This window comes from Dreissena polymorpha, chromosome 8 (genome assembly GCF_020536995.1).
Source record: "Dreissena polymorpha isolate Duluth1 chromosome 8, UMN_Dpol_1.0, whole genome shotgun sequence".
Classification (NCBI taxonomy): domain Eukaryota; kingdom Metazoa; phylum Mollusca; class Bivalvia; order Myida; family Dreissenidae; genus Dreissena; species Dreissena polymorpha.
Genome location: NC_068362.1, coordinates 84,591,125 through 84,606,243, shown reverse-complemented (window position 1 = coordinate 84,606,243; position 15,119 = coordinate 84,591,125). Strand labels below are relative to the sequence as shown.

Genomic DNA, 15,119 nt, shown 5'->3' with positions numbered 1-15,119 from the left:
CATTACACGTTTTTTTCGCAAAGAAAAAACAGTGGAGCGATACAGGGCCATCATGGCCCTCTTGTTGTTTTTTTAAGATGGCTGCCAAACCTATTAATAATCATAACTATTTAACTTATCCACTCAAATTTGGTGATTTTGGTGTCTATACCTATAGTATGCGTTAATACAAATATAATTGGTGACATTCGCTCTTTTTTGTATTTTTCATTCAAAGGAAGTCTCTTGCTAGCGAAAATCCAGTTAAGACGGATATTTACGTCCCTGATCAGACTATGCAGACTCCACAGGCTTATCTGGGACGACACTACTTGCACATGCATTAACCCCTGTTTTCCCAGAGTGAGGCTAATAAGTGTTAAAAAATGATGGTTTTCTTTTTCAGATCACTTGATTGGAGTCCACTGCACTCACGGTGTCAACAGAACCGGCTACATTGTGTGTCGGTAAGGCCTGAAACTAACCAAGAAGCCATCAGTGGCATCTTTTTTACATCAATAGGTTATCGGCGTAGAGAGAATATATTTTTGTCCCCTTCCGGTTAAACAGGAGGGGACTTATGGTTTGCGCTCTGTGTGTCTGTCTGTCAGTCCATCACACTTTTCTGGATCCTGGGATAACTTTTAAAATTCTTCATATTTTTTCATGAAACTTGAAACATGGATAGATGGCAAAATAGACATGATGCATGTCATTTCATTTTGTTCCTACTTCAAAAATTTTGTTTGCTATGGCAACAAATAAACAAAAAATCTGACAATGGTGGAGCCGGTAGGGGACATATATTGCTTGGCAATAGTCTTGTTCAAATTTTTTTTTCTATGGAAAAGTTTGTCGTATTTACAAATGTACTTGTCTTGTTTGAAAACATTGGTCACTTGTTAAGATGGTATAAAGCTGTTATGAGCATTTCTCTTATCAGTTATGATTAAGTTATAAGTGAGACAAACAAAGTCCAATATTATAATTTATGCTGAACATTGTACATGTTGCTACATGTACCATCAAATTATTCTGCATGTAAGTGCGCTGAAAAATTCTTTTTCCGACAAATAATTAAGTATCATTAGACAAGTGGGACATGTGCTTTCAAAGTCGTCTAATGAAAGAGAAAAAACCTTTATAAAAATGGATATAAAACAAATAAAATATACATCAATTCTCATTTGTTGTATGGAAAATATAAGTCCCCACATGTATGATATCTGGTATGGAATTGATATGTCCCCACATGTTTGTTATCTGGTATGGCCTTGATATGTCCCCACATGTTTGTTATCTGGTATGGAGTGGATACGACCCCATATGTTTGATATCTGGTATGGAAGATATGTCCCCACATGTTTGTTATCTGGTATGAAGTGGATATTTCCCCACATGCTTGTTATCTGGTATGGAATTGATATGTCCCCAGATGTTTTTTATATGGTATGGCAGAGCTCCAGATAAGGGTCGTATTTTCGTAATTACGAATTATTTTCAAGTCTCTTACGTATTTATTTTAAAATCTTGTTGTACCATTAAGAATTACAAAATCAAGTTACGAATATTATTTTTACATCGGTTCGTATCGATTTTTATTGAGTTCTTTTTGCGTATTAAAGATCTTTTCGGTTCTTATATAAAATGGTTATCGGGTTTGTTTAACAAAGCGCATTTTTTCCAATAAAAGCGGCGTGTACAGTCTCTCTGTCAAAAACAATGGCGGCGCCCAGAGAGCGTCCTAAAAACTGCAAAGCTTGCAAAAACATGCTTTTAACATATTGTACGCAAAGTGAGCCGAAGTTGAATGTTAAGAAAGACATTATAGAAAAGATCTTATATGATGTTGTATGTACAGTTGCCAAAACAGTCGGAAAAGCTAAAAAAAACGCGACACAACGGGTCCAAACTTAAACAAAAAACATTGAACGACTGGAAGGGACAATTCCCGTGGCCAATCGTTGAAAAGATTGAATGGAAGACCAGTTTTAATTGTGAAATATGTAAAAAAAAAATCATCAAAGGCATGCAATCTAAGCACAGTTTGGGCATTGAAGGTACATGTATTTGAAAAATAAAATTGTATAATACTGAATAGACACTGTTGAACTCGTTTAAATTAAGTTGATAGTATGTTTATTTTAATTTTTTGCATGAAAATAACCATTATTATTTATTTTTAGGTCATTTAGAAAAGTTAAGAATTATTTTCCAAAACTTAGTAGTAACGTTAAGAATAAAATTTCAGAGTTAAGAATTATTTTTGAAAATCTGGTAGTAACGTTAAGAATTTCACAAAACCTTATCTGGAGCTTTGGTATGGAATTGATATGACCCCACATGTTTGTTATCTTGTATGGAAGTGATGTCCCCTCATGTTTGTTATCTCGTATGGAATTGATAAGTCACTGCATTTTTTTTTGTTTCCAGGTACATGGTTGAGCGACTGGGAATGAAGCCAGAAGATGCATTGGAAGGTATTGCTGTTTAATAGACCCATATTGCGTACTCATGGATTGTCAATCTTTAGGAAATAATCACTTTATATCAAATTTATTGCTGTTGTTGAATTAGTTGGTCAGAGGTATAGATGCCTAGGAATGCATGCATGTAGTGCTGCAACAATATACCGGTATATCGGTATATATCGCAATCCGCATATTGTATTGCGATACGATTTTCATCATACCGGTACGAAAATTTTAAAAAAATTCATTCACGTTTCGTCCAGAAAAGCCATCCGAAATAATGATAACAAGGTAAACAAAACAAAGCAGTGTAAATATTTTTTTCGTAAAAATAGCATTCTGAAAGTGTATTATACGGAGTAGCGTTGTTACATTGGAGCATTCGTTTGATGCTTTTGAACAGATTATCGTTGAATTGATTGCGCACAGCTGTAAATTTTTCGTTCGATTCTGAATTAAGCATTATTAAATTTGTAATCCGAATTTCGGAAATACGCTTCCAAATTTTAATGCTAATGCGATAATAAAAAATTCTAGCGTCAAATAAAAAGTGCTTTGTCCTTTGTCTCAATAAAAAGAATTAAAAGAGCGCAAAGTTATACAGACATGTAGAACGTCGTATGGAAAGCATGGGTGTATTTTGTGTTGTATAAAAACGGGAACATCACGTCTGGTGAATTACGCGTGTTCAGTGAAAAAAAAACGCCCCTGTTGGACGTTATTTCATCACATCTTAAAATAGTAACGAATGCCAAAATGTATTTGATACTTAAGAAAATTTGCGAATGTTTGTGTTTCTTGTTATTCTTGAGCACATTTATAGTAGATATATACCAGAATTTGCTTTAAAACTGGAATATACGGGATTATCGGGTAATTGGCAAGTTATAATTTTGGTACAAGTTAGCAATATATTGCGATATATTGCAATACGGGTTTTTGAACTGACAATATATTGCAATACGGTTTTTGGCGTATTGTTGCAGCACTACATACATGGGTGGGAAGTAAGTGAAAACATGTGTCTATACTTTTGTGTACCAATTTTAACAATTTATTTGTATGCCACCAAATCAAATGATTAGGGGTATATTGTTTTTTTGGCCTGTCTGTCAGTGTGTCTGTCCCTAAACTTTAACCTTGGTGATAACTTTTTCAATATTGAAGATAGCAACTTGATATTTGGCATGCAGGTCATCTAATAATCTTACAGATTTTGAAAGAGCGCATTTAACCACTTTCATTTTACTACATATTTTCCGTGCATGCTATGAAATCATATATAAAACATGGGGCTCCAGCCATTATTATTTCTGACTAACCCTCAGACGATTGACTTTTTTTATCTATAGAAAACAAGCGCCATGTTAGAATAACTAATTACCAATTGAAGTTATAGTTTTAAATTGTAGCAAAAATGGCGTGTGTTTTTAAGGAACTGTAGTATTGTGATTGGTAATAACACCTATTAGTTTACTGGAGTACCTCATACTCATGGTCAGGAATACTGAAACTTTTTATTTAAATCTCGCTTACACCGTTTAACTTATTTTCATAATTTGATCGTTAGGTCCTCAAGTTTGTTCAAATTGTTATGGTGTGTTGACTAATTGTGTCACACGTGCTAAAAAGTGTTAAATTTTTGAAGAACAAATAAAAAAACAATTTTATCATAGCATCATTAATTGGTCCTCTTCAAAGTTTTTTGTTATTAATGCCCATGCTAGTTTGCATAGTGAAATGATAAAACTTAGTAAAAATGCAAACAAAAAAGGAACTGCATATGATAAAATGTCTTTCAAAATCAAATACATTCAATACAACGTGAAATGTTTTCTTTCAGCATACAAAACAGCCCGTGGGTATCCAGTTGAGAGAGAAAACTACGTCGCTGATCTGATGACCCGTTCCAGGTATATTTAAACATTCAATCTGCACGTAGATACGTATTTTGATACATTTGTAAATGAAATTGAAGTGAAATTTACTTTCACTTTTTATGCCCCCTGTAGGGTGGCATATAGCAGTTGAACTGTCCGTCAGTATGTCAGTGTGTAAGTATGCCAGTCCGTCTGAAAAAAACTTTAACATTGGCCATAACTTTTTCACTATTGAAGATAGCAACTTGATATTTGGCATGCATGTGTATCTCATAGAGCTGCACATTTTGAGTGGTGAAAGGTCAAGGTCATCCTTCAAGGTCAAATCTCAAATTTATGGCGTCTGTCCGTCCAAAAACTTTAACATTGGCCATAACTTTTTCAAATATTGGAGATAGCAACTTGATATTTGGCAGTCATGTGTATCTCATGGAGCTGAACATTTTGAGTGGTGAAAGGTGAAGGTCAAGGTCATCCTTCAAGGTCAAATATCAAATATATGGCGTCTGTCCGTCCGAAAACTTTAACATTGGCCATAACTTTTTTAATATTGAAGATAGCAACTTGATATTTGGTATGCATGTGTATCTCATGAAGCTGCACATTTTGAGTGGTGGAAGTTCAAGGTCAAGGTCATCCTTTAAGTTCAAAGATCAAAAAAATATATAAAAAATCAAAGCGGCGTTCTCATGAACCTGCACATTTTGAGTGGTGGAAGTTCAAGGTCAAGGTCATCCTTCAAGGTCAAAGGTCAAAAAAAAATAACAAAAATATTTCAAAGCTGCGTTCTCATAAAGCTGCACATTTTGAGTGGTGGAAGTTCAAGGTCAAGGTCATCCTGCAAGGTCAAGGTCATCATTCAAGGTCAAAGGTCCAAAACAAATTCAAAGCGGGGTTATCATGAAGCTGCACATTTTGAGTGGTGGAAGTTCAAGGTCAAGGTCATCCTTCAAGGTCAAGGTCATCCTTCAAGGTCAATTTCATCCTTCAAGGTCAAAGGTAAAAAAAAAAAATTCAAAGCGGCGTTCTCATAAAGCTGCACATTTTGAGTAGTGGAAGTTCAAGGTCAAGGTCATCCTTCAAGGTAAAAGGTAAAAACATAATCTTTTTCAAAGCGGCGCAATAGGGGGTATTGTGTTTCTAACAAACACATCTCTTGTTTGTGTTTTTAATACAAAAATGGGTATACGTATGTTGCCTTCAATCTTTATTATAATTCACCAGTCCAATGACTGTTATAATTCCACCTGAATAACCAGATGTTCAGGTATTTCATTAACTTATTTTGCTCCCTGAAAATTTTCGGGGAGCATGTAGTTGCCAGTTTGTCCTTCCTTTCTTACTTCCTTCCGTCACACTTTTGTTACAGTTTCTCATAGCACCTTCAATACTTTACAGATCTCTTTCATATTTGGCATGTAGGTACCTTGCATGGACCTTTACCTTTTGATGAGGTTTGTTGTCACTGGCGTCAAGGTCAAGGTCACCGAGGCTAATAATAGATTTTTCCATCACACTTTGTTACAGTTTCTCATACCACCTTCAATACTTTACCGATCTCTTACATATTTGGCATGTAGGTACCTTGCATGGAACTCTACCGTTTGATGAGGTTTAGGTCACTGGGGTCAAGGTCATTGAGGCTTATAATATATTTTTCCGTCACACATTTGTGACAGTTTCTCATACCACCTTCAATACTTTACCAATCTCTTTCATATTTGGCATGTAGGTACCTTGCATGGACCTCTACCTTTTGATGAGGTTTGAGGTCACTGGGGTCAAGGTCACTGAGGCAACTAATAGATTTTTCCGTCTTACTTTTGTTACAGTTTCTCATAGCACCTTCAATACTTTACTGATCTTTTTCATATTTGGCATGTAGGTACCTTGCATGGACCTCTACCTTTTGATGATGTTTAAGGTCACTGGGGTCAAGGTCCCCGAGGCTAATAAAAGATTTTTCTGTCATGCTTTTGTTACAGTTTCTCATAGCACCTTCAATACTTTACCGATCTCTTTCATATTTGGCATGTAGGTACCTTGCATGGACCTCTAACTTTTGATGAGGTTTGAGGTCACTGTGGTCAAGGTCACCGAGGCTTATAATAGATTTTCCTTCATGCTTTTGTTACTTTACCGATCACTTTCATATTTGGCATGTAGGTACCTTCCATGGACCTTTATCTTTTGACGAGGTTTGAGGTCACTGGGCTCAAGGTCACCAAGGCTAATAATAGATTTTCCGTCATGCTTTTGTTACAGTTTCTCATAGCGCCTTCAATATTCTACCGATCTCTTTCATATTTGACATGTAGGTACCTCGCATGGACCTCTACCTTTTGATGAGGTTTAAGGCCACTGGGGTCAAGGTCAAGGTCACTGAGGCTATTAATATATTTTCCGTCAAGCTTTTGTAACAGTTTCTCATAGCACCTTCAATACTTTACCGATCTCTTTCATATTTGGCATGTAGGTACCTTGCATGGGCCTATACATTTTGATGAGGTTTGAGGTCACTGGGGTCAAGGTCAGCGAGGCTAATAAAAGATTTTATAAGGTGGTTATTAACACATAGATTGACAAAGCGCATCATCAGGGAGCATTCATCAGTTTCACTGATATTCTTGTTTCTGTATGTTGGAAAACCACTGTCCCATAATTCACTATCCAGTTACAGAAATGGCGCAAGTTTGTGTTTATAAAATTGTAAGGCATGTTTTCATCTTCAATGCTGGCAAGAAAATATATTTTTAATTGAAGTCGTGATTATATGGAATTATTGGCTGAATATGAATTGAGCCGTGCTCTGTGAAAAGGGGGGTTAAATGCATGTGCGTAAAGTGTCGTCCTAGATTTGCCTGTGCACTCTTAATTCAAATGTCTTATGAAATACTTAAAATCACATAAAACTATAATATAGCACACTTTTCTTCCTGAAGGGATATATTTCTAGTAAAAATAAATGCAATGTAAAATACTAGCATAAACCTTATTTGTGCACTGGTTTGTTTGATTGTTCATTTGCAGACATACATTTGTAACCACGTTAAATCACAGATTTACCATTAATCTAGTAAGTTCTTAAGAATGTGTTCCTATATTCAATCTTTGTTCATTGCAGAATTGAAGACTACGACCCAGACTCTGGAGAAGAAAAAGAAATCAAAGAGGCAGTTGATCATCAGAGAAAGACCAATGCCAACTTTACTAAAGAACCTGAAACTTTTAACAATCAGTCAGATAACTATGAAAGAAGGAACAATCAGTCAGGAAACTATGAACGAAGACAATACAATAATTATAGACACGATAGTTACCCTGGGTTTCAAGACAGTCGTCAACATCCTTACAGGAATGGAAGTAGCACTGTACAACCGCCCTGGGAAGGTCAAGGTCATTACAATGACGGTTACTATGGAAACAGGTACCACGGTTACAGACAACAAACAACAAGAAATGATTCACAACCATATCAGGGTGATCAGGCTGGACGCCATTATGGCTGGGGCAGTGACAATAAATCAGGTCCATGGTATGATGCCCCATTTGAAAGGTCACAAAGTCAAGGTCATTACTCTCAAGGTCATAATAGAATTCGAAGACCGAGACCTTATTGATTATACAAGAGTAATAGTGTTGTGTGCATTGTGATGAATTTCAAATTTGAGCCCATTTTCAAATAAGATTTAAAGTTGCTATGTCACATATTGCCAAAGTTACCAAAATGAAAGTGTATTTTCAAAAGCAAATAAACAAGATGTTTTTAAATAGCAGTGACTGAAATGACCTTGTTTTCAAAATAAGCAACAAAATCACACAATATCAAACTCTGAAGTTGTATCATATAAAGGCATTCTTTTAAGATTTAGCTTTGATTTCAACTATCTATAACCATTAGAATAAGTTGTTGTAATATAACACAAATAATTATTTATTATAAGGATTATTATATTGAATGATAAAAAGGACTCACCTGAACAAGACTGTTCAGGTATCAGGTTCATCTACAAAGGAGCTTGGTAAAGATCAAAGGTACTGTTCAAGGTCTAGGTTTTTTTTATTATGCTCTAGAACACTTAAATGTCTGGAAGTATTTTTATATAATTTTACATTTTTATTCCATATTTTAATTCAATTTATCATAGTAATGTGGTATGACAGTCATTTTATATGTGGAAATGATTGACTTACAATATTGCAATTGTTTGGCAGTATGCATTTTGTAATTTAAATCATTTTAGTAGAATTATATTAACATTATTCATGTGGCTGTAAATGGCTAGTTTCATAAGGTGTTTGTTTAATAATAAAAAACTAAGAAAAATGTGTATTTCATGGAGATGTGTTAATAAAATGTTTTTAACTTTAAGCTGACCAGAGCGCAGCATGCTCATGGCTAGCTTTAGAGATATCTCGACATAGTTTGACACTGGTGAATTTGGTGTTGATTATATGTAACTAGTTGCTTATTAAAGGTATGTTGGTGTGTGCTTTCATATTACAAGCTCATTGAGTTTTTTGTGGGGCAAAAAGTATCATCTGAATGAACATATAGTGTTGATGCAAATTTATCCGAATAGAAAAAAAGAAGCCATTTACAAATGATTTCTGACTGAAAGTAAAGCAGTCAGTGATTATGCAAAATATAAGAATTGTAGAAGCCTATGACAGAAATATACTAATTTTGCTATTTGCATAATAAAATACTTTAAAAAGTATTTGCTTCAAACTTCAGATTTTTTGGTTATTCATCAGGCTACATATATTCTGTTATATTGTGAAGTTTTTTGCATTGATCTATGTTTACTAAACACAACATCCACATTATCAATCTTTTCATTATATTTTTAAATGGAGATAAACGTAAACAATGCTTCTATGTGTAAATAGCCATTTCCTCATTCATGGTTAGTGTCATTTATCAAAGCTTAATTTTAATGTGTAGAAATTATGGGATGAGTATTGTATTGTTGGTTTTGTGGTATTTTTGTAAAGAAAAAAAAATCTACACTTTGTTGTCCTTCATATTTCATTTGACTTTGAGAGTCATTTATTATTCACCAGGGCCCATATCACGCGTAAAGGTTTTCGTAAACCTTACACAATTCTTAAATTAAGTTGAAGAAAGATCAACATTCATACAACTATTTTGAAACAATTTCACTTAAGACATGCAACAAACTTGTTTTCAATTTTAATGTTTTGGCAGTTTGATGTCCAAATTGTAAGACAATGAATTCATTTTAAAGAAATTAAATTACTAAAATTTCATTATTTAAGAAATGTTCTATTATCACATGCTAAACCCTGTTGTCTAGTGAACATAACCATTTTTATTTTTATAATATTTTTTTATATAGTTTTTTAATGGTTTTCATGGCTTTCAGTTTTTTAAACTGACCAATAGAGTAACATTATTATGCTTTTCAAACTGTTGTTTCAACTTCAAGTGATGTCATACAATCAAAACAACTTTCCACTTGTATCTATACATTTACAGAAATTGTATTTTCTTGGCTAATTAAAAAGCATGTGATAAAAAAAGATCTGACATTCTTTGTCATTTCATACTATATCATTATTTAACTCGCCCAGATAATGTGTTAATAAGATTGCAAAAGGCTTGCCTACTAACAAAATTCTTCTCCTCTTTTTTATAATAACTGTATAAAATAACAACTTGTGTCAGATCCTTGATTTACACTCGCTGTTGACTTCACTAACTATTTTGTCTTGTTTTATCAGATAACAATATTATTGATGTGTGCAGTACCGGTAGTGTGTATGCAGAACCGTCTATGTTAGGGTCTGTATTTGCAAAGTATCTTCATTCGTTTGTCTAGTTCCTTATCATATTTAAAAAAAATCTTTAAGTTACTCTCTTTTGATGCCCAGTAACCATACAGCATGTTTTTTATATTCCAATCAAGTTCTTGCCTGTTTTTGCTTTTTTTAAATTAAAAACTAAAATCAATATAAGTATCTTACCAAAACTGTAAAATTATATTGCCATGCAAGAGCCTGGACATACCTCAAAACAAAGCATCATTGGTGCTGTTCATCTGCTTTTAATCGGATATTTTGTACTGTAATTATTAAAAATAATTTTAAATATTTGTTATTTGTTAATCATGGTTGTTGTAATTGTTTTAATTGTTTTTTAAATGAACTATGCCATTTAAAGTTATTCAGACGTCTGTTGGAGTTTAATTTCTCTAATACATTATCATTTTATGCCTCCAGCATCTACTGATGCCGACAGACATAAACCCATTGGCCTGTTTCTTTTTTTTCTGTCAGTCTGTCCTAACAAGGTTTACCCTAGGTTACCCGAAATGTAATTCTTTGAATACGGTCAATAAAGATTCCCACAAAGCTTTAATACTTGAATGGATGTTATCTATGAACACTTTCAACACACCCAAATCACCTGACCTCATTTAGGCCTCGACATTGACCTATTTTTGACATAACCTTATTCAAAAGGCCCAGATTCTTGGTTAAAATAAAGTGGCACGTTTTTTCTTAACATGAATATCGCTTGCTACAAAGCTTGGAAACTTGCATGAATGTCATCTTTTGAACATTATCAACACACTCACATCACACTTGCGTCATTTTGATGTTGACATTGACTGACTTATGAACTTGAACTCATTCAGAATGTCCACATTCTTGGTTAACATCAAAATGACATCTTTGTCAAAATCAATACTGCTTGCACAGCACAAAAAGTGTTGATACTTGTATGAATGTTACGTATAAACACTTTTAACTCACTAACGTCACCTTTCCACATGTTGACCTTGACATTCTTTTGGACATTCTAATTCAAGGTCAAATTTCCTTGTTAACCCAAAAGGATGTGTTTCGTCTACAATCAATACAGCTTGCTACAAAGTTTTGATACGTGCATATATGTTATCTATGAATACTTTCAACACATCCACATAACCTACCTCATTGTGACCTTAAAATTTACATTCCTTTTGACTGGGACGAATTGGGAAGGTCCAAATTCTTGGTTTACCAAAAATATCAGTTTTATTAACACCAATACTTCTTACTGAAAAGCTTTGATACTACCTTTCAACACTCATCACACTCACATCATCTCACCGACATTTGACCTTGACATTGATCTTATACTGTACTTGACTTACTCAAATGAACTAATGATGATACTCACAAGGATTCTACCGGGAGCATCATTGTTTTTTAAACGCAGCATCCTGGTGTAAATAAGAAGAGTTGTTACAATAAAAATGCATATTTATTATGCCCCCCTTTGAAAAAGAAGTGGTATATTGTTTTGCACATGTCGGTCCGTCGGTCGGTCCGTCCACCAAATGGTGTCCGGATGATTACTCAAGAACGCTTAGGCCTGGGATCAGGAAAGTTCATAGTACATTGATCATGACTGGCAGATGACCCCTATTGATTTTCAGGTCACTAGTTCAACGGTCAAGGTCACAAGACTCTAAACAGTCAAATAAAGTGTGAATCAAGCAGATTTTGTGGAAGAACAATAAATACACCACCACACAAATACTAATGCTTAAGCAAAACTATATAAACTATTGATACTTAGTCGAGAGTGATAACATAAATACTCACCCAAAGACGGCTATGTTACCTCCAGTGTGCATATCAGAAGACTGTAATACACATCAAACCATATAGGTACTTTAGATATTATTTTTACAACTTCTCTCTGTAACTTACTGCTACCATTATACAAAATTGATAAAGATATGTACACTTTTGTCTTGTCTTTATTTAATATCTCAAAAATATCTTGTTGAAGTTTATGACAAATACACAACAGACTCTCATCAGCAACTCAACGAGTCACGCGAGCAATTCTTCTTTAAATTGCCGATCATACTCTTAACGTATTCACACAATGGCTGCCACTACAACTGACAGCCCATTTGGGGGGCATGGGTGTTTTACAAACAGCCCTTGTTGCTATAGTGAAACATAGTGAACTCTCTATAAGTCATGTTTTAGTTCAATCTTACTGCAAAATGTTGAGAACATATGTTCCTATAATATCTTGATTTAGTTGAAAATGGTTCTGGTTCTCTGAAGAGCATGGTTTCCAGGGGCAAGCACATTTCTTCTTGTGAACCTTATGATAATATTTATTGTTTCATGAAGTACTTTTATTATTTTGAACTCCACCTTCCCAGAATAGTTTAGTTCCTTTGGGTCTCAGGTGAGCGCCTTAGGGCCCCTGGCCCTCTTGTTTTCTTTAAAGCTGAGCATATATATGTAGTGGTAAAATAATTTATCCAATCAGTTGCTTACAAACTGAACAGTTCTACAATTTAATCCATGTTTTGATTGCATTTCATTCAATTGCAGACAAATTAAAAAATAATTGTGTTTGAAGCAATCCAAAGTTTACAGTAAACCATGTGTATTTGGTGAACCTGTTAACACATCCAGAAGATTGATTATATATACATAATATGGTTTATGTTCTCTGCCAACAACTTTCTTTTTATTCCCCCCTTCGAAGAAGAGGGGGTATATTGCTTTGCTCATGTCGGTCGGTAGGTCGGTCGGTCGGTCGGTCCGTCCGTCCACCAGGTGGTTGTCAGACGATAACTCAAGAACGCTTGGGCCTAGGATCATGAAACTTCATAGGTACATTGATCATGACTTGCAGATGACCCCTATTGATTTTGAGGTCACTAGGTCAAAGGTCAAGGTCACGGTGACCCGAAATAGTAAAATGGTTTCCGGATGATAATTCAAGAACGCATACGCCTAGGATCATGAAACTTCATGGGTAGATTGATCATGACTCGCAGATGACCCCTATTGATTTTGAGGTCACTAGGTCAAAGGTCAAGGTCACGGTGACCCGAAATAGTAAAATGGTTTCCGGATGATAACTAAAGAACGCATACGCCTAGGATCATGAAACTTCATGGGTAGATTGAACATGACTTGCAGATGACCCCTAATGATTTTGAGGTCACTAGGTCAAAGGTCAAGGTCACGGTGACCCGAAATAGAAAAATGATTTTCGGATGATAATTCAAGAAGGCATATGCCTAGGATCATGAAACTTTATAGGTAGATTGATCATGACTCGCAGATGATCCCTATTGATTTTCAGGTCACTAGGTCAAAGGTCAAGGTCACGGTGACCCGAAATAGTAAAATGATTTTCGGATGATAACTCAAGAACGCATATGCCTAGGATCATGAAACTTCATAGGTAGATTGATCATGACTCGCAGATGACCCCTATTGATTTTGAGGTCACAAGGTCAAAGGTCACGGTGACCCGAAATAGTAAAATGATTTTCGGATGATAACTCAAGAAAGCTTTTGCCTAGGATCATGACACTTCATAGGTACATTGATCATGACTTGCAGATGACCCTTATTGATTTTTTTATTTAGTGCTTATTGTAAATGGTATTTTTTAATAACAAGGTGTGTAATTGATTTTACTAACATACTGGTACTTTGCAGTGTATATAAAAATGCTTCTTCAATCGTATATACTCAGTTTCTGTTTGGTTTTCTGTATGGACATGTTTATTTTTGTCAAAGCCAAAAACATAAGGTGTTTTTACTAAGTAAATAAATCATGTATTAAATGTGAATAGATACGTTATTTTGTTGAGTCCACTACTGAGTGAATGACTGCTGGTGTTTTCACAGAAACACAGATGCAGCACAATCCGCAGCCCAAGAAGCAGCAAGAATCAACCAGCAACTAGGAGTATCCTCACCTCAGGGTGGAATGCATCAACAGGGAGACCAGATGGGGGGCATGGGGATAGTCATCACAGAGGAGTACAAGGTTCCCGACAGGATGGTCGGACTCAGTGAGTAATAGAAGCTGACCAATCAAGTCTTGAATTGAACAATGATCATGGATTAATGATAGTTTTGGTTAATACAAGCACATGGGTTTCTTTATTTAATCAATTAAATGAAAACCCACACAAAACACTATACCAGTATATGGCTATAAATGTATGTTCTTTAACTATCACCATTGTTGCGTATCTGTGTAGTATCTTGCAGGAAAGCTGGAATCCTGTTTTTGAATTATTAATAGTTCACGTAAATTGGTCACATAGAGAGTCAATTACAAATTGTAAAAAAAATATTTATACATACGTATTTTAAGATATGACTAGCATCTATATGTTGAGTGGATCTGCACATTGCAGAATAGTTGTTTTTTGTAATGTATAATCAGTGTTTTTCCTCTATATAAAGTTGGTAACGTAAAACGGCACCATTCCCAATGAGACCAGTTTTGCCGATTTCAACATAAAAAATCCTAATTCAGAAAAAAAATCCCAATTTGGCAAAGACTTGCGAATGCACTAATTAACCCATTTTATCAAATCATTGCAGACTTCACAATAGGGCAGTATATCTGCTAAGCATGTACAGTACAATAACTGCTTAAATAATGAATCATTTAAAAGACAGTTACTATAAAGATACAGCATGTTTGATTTGAAATTAATTTTTAGGAAACGTCTATTCAAAATCATTTATTATATAATTAAGTTTAAATAAACAACACAATTTTAAACGAAAATTTGAAGATTTAAATTGTCTCTATGCTACATTTTTTATACAAATTTCAATACACCCACGCTTTCCATGCTGTAATATGACGTTATACATAAATGGCCTAATTTTTGCGCGCTTTTTATTGGGACAAAGAATGAATACATGTGCAGTGTTTATTTGAAGTTGCGTTTACATTAAATTCATATGTGTTTTTAATTACAAATGT

General features: G+C 34.6%; 1 protein-coding gene across 1 annotated transcript in view; it reads left to right on the top strand.

Moving 5' to 3' along the window:
* LOC127842277 (far upstream element-binding protein 1-like) overlaps nucleotides 1-15,119 on the top strand; it is a 194,794-nt gene that overhangs the window by 13,676 nt on the left and 165,999 nt on the right. The window contains exons 6-10 of the mRNA XM_052371711.1: nucleotides 386-446; nucleotides 2,413-2,459; nucleotides 4,294-4,363; nucleotides 7,455-7,757; nucleotides 14,021-14,187. Of these exons, the coding sequence (XP_052227671.1) occupies nucleotides 386-446; nucleotides 2,413-2,459; nucleotides 4,294-4,363; nucleotides 7,455-7,757; nucleotides 14,021-14,187 (648 nt within the window). The remainder of the gene's footprint in view (nucleotides 1-385; nucleotides 447-2,412; nucleotides 2,460-4,293; nucleotides 4,364-7,454; nucleotides 7,758-14,020; nucleotides 14,188-15,119) is intronic.